This window comes from Pseudozyma flocculosa (genome assembly GCF_000417875.1).
Source record: "Pseudozyma flocculosa PF-1 unplaced genomic scaffold scaffold00003, whole genome shotgun sequence".
Taxonomy (NCBI): domain Eukaryota; kingdom Fungi; phylum Basidiomycota; class Ustilaginomycetes; order Ustilaginales; family Ustilaginaceae; genus Pseudozyma; species Pseudozyma flocculosa.
Window position 1 is genome coordinate 1,038,136 of NW_006920871.1, and position 848 is coordinate 1,038,983.

General features: G+C 71.5%; 1 protein-coding gene across 1 annotated transcript in view; it reads left to right on the forward strand.

The window, feature by feature from the left end:
- Nucleotides 1-848, forward strand: part of PFL1_01454 (uncharacterized protein) — a gene marked incomplete at both ends in the record, with an annotated part of 4,510 nt that overhangs the window by 3,144 nt on the left and 518 nt on the right. Inside the window, one exon of the mRNA XM_007878956.1 lies at nt 57-836. Within this exon, the coding sequence (XP_007877147.1) occupies nt 57-836 (780 nt within the window). The remainder of the gene's footprint in view (nt 1-56; nt 837-848) is intronic.

An 848-nucleotide genomic window follows, 5' to 3' on the forward strand; every position in this document is an offset into this window, starting at 1 on the left:
CGCGCGCCGCCCGCTCGCTCGGCGGCGTCCACTTCACGCGCCACGATCACGCCGAGGCGGCGCGCTGGCTGCGGTCGGCGCTCAAGATCAACCCGCTCTACACGCGCTCGTGGTTCGTGCTGGGCTGCTCGTACATGCGCCTTGAGCGGTGGAAGGATGCCGCCACCTGCTTCCGCCGCTGCACGGCGCTCGACGAGGAGGACGGCGAGAGCTGGAACAACCTGGCCAGCTGCTACCTCCGCATGAGCGAGGCCCAGGACGCCGTCGACGTCGAGAGCGTGGGCCAGGCTGACCGCGCGCCCGCGCTCCTCGACGCCGGCGACGACTATGACGACGACGACGACCTGGACGAGGACAGCTGGAGCCTGCCGTCGGACGGCGAGGAGCTGAGCGACCACGCCGACTCGGGCGTCGACCTCAGCAGCACCGACGAGAGCGGCGGCGAGACCGAGACCGAGTCCGGGGCCGACACTGAGACCGAGGGCGACGGTGAGGCTCCCCAGCGGGCGGCGATGCGCGCGCTCGGCGCCAACCGCAACCGACGACAGGTCCAGCAGCAGCAGCAGCAGCAGCCGCCGCGGGCGGGACGAGCGGGGGCAGCGGGGCCGTCGTACAACCTCAAGCTGCTGGCGCACCGCTCGCTGGGCAAGTCGCTCAAGTTTTCGCACGACAACTGGCGGGTGTGGTTCAACTACATGGTGGTGAGCGTCGATGTGGGCATGCTGAGCGATGCGACGTCGGCGCTGGCGCGCGTCGTCGAGCTGCGGACGCGGCAGACGGGCCTGGGCGAGGCCGACAAGGAGCAGAGCGTCGACCTGGCCGTGCTGCAGCGGCTCGTCGACGCCGTG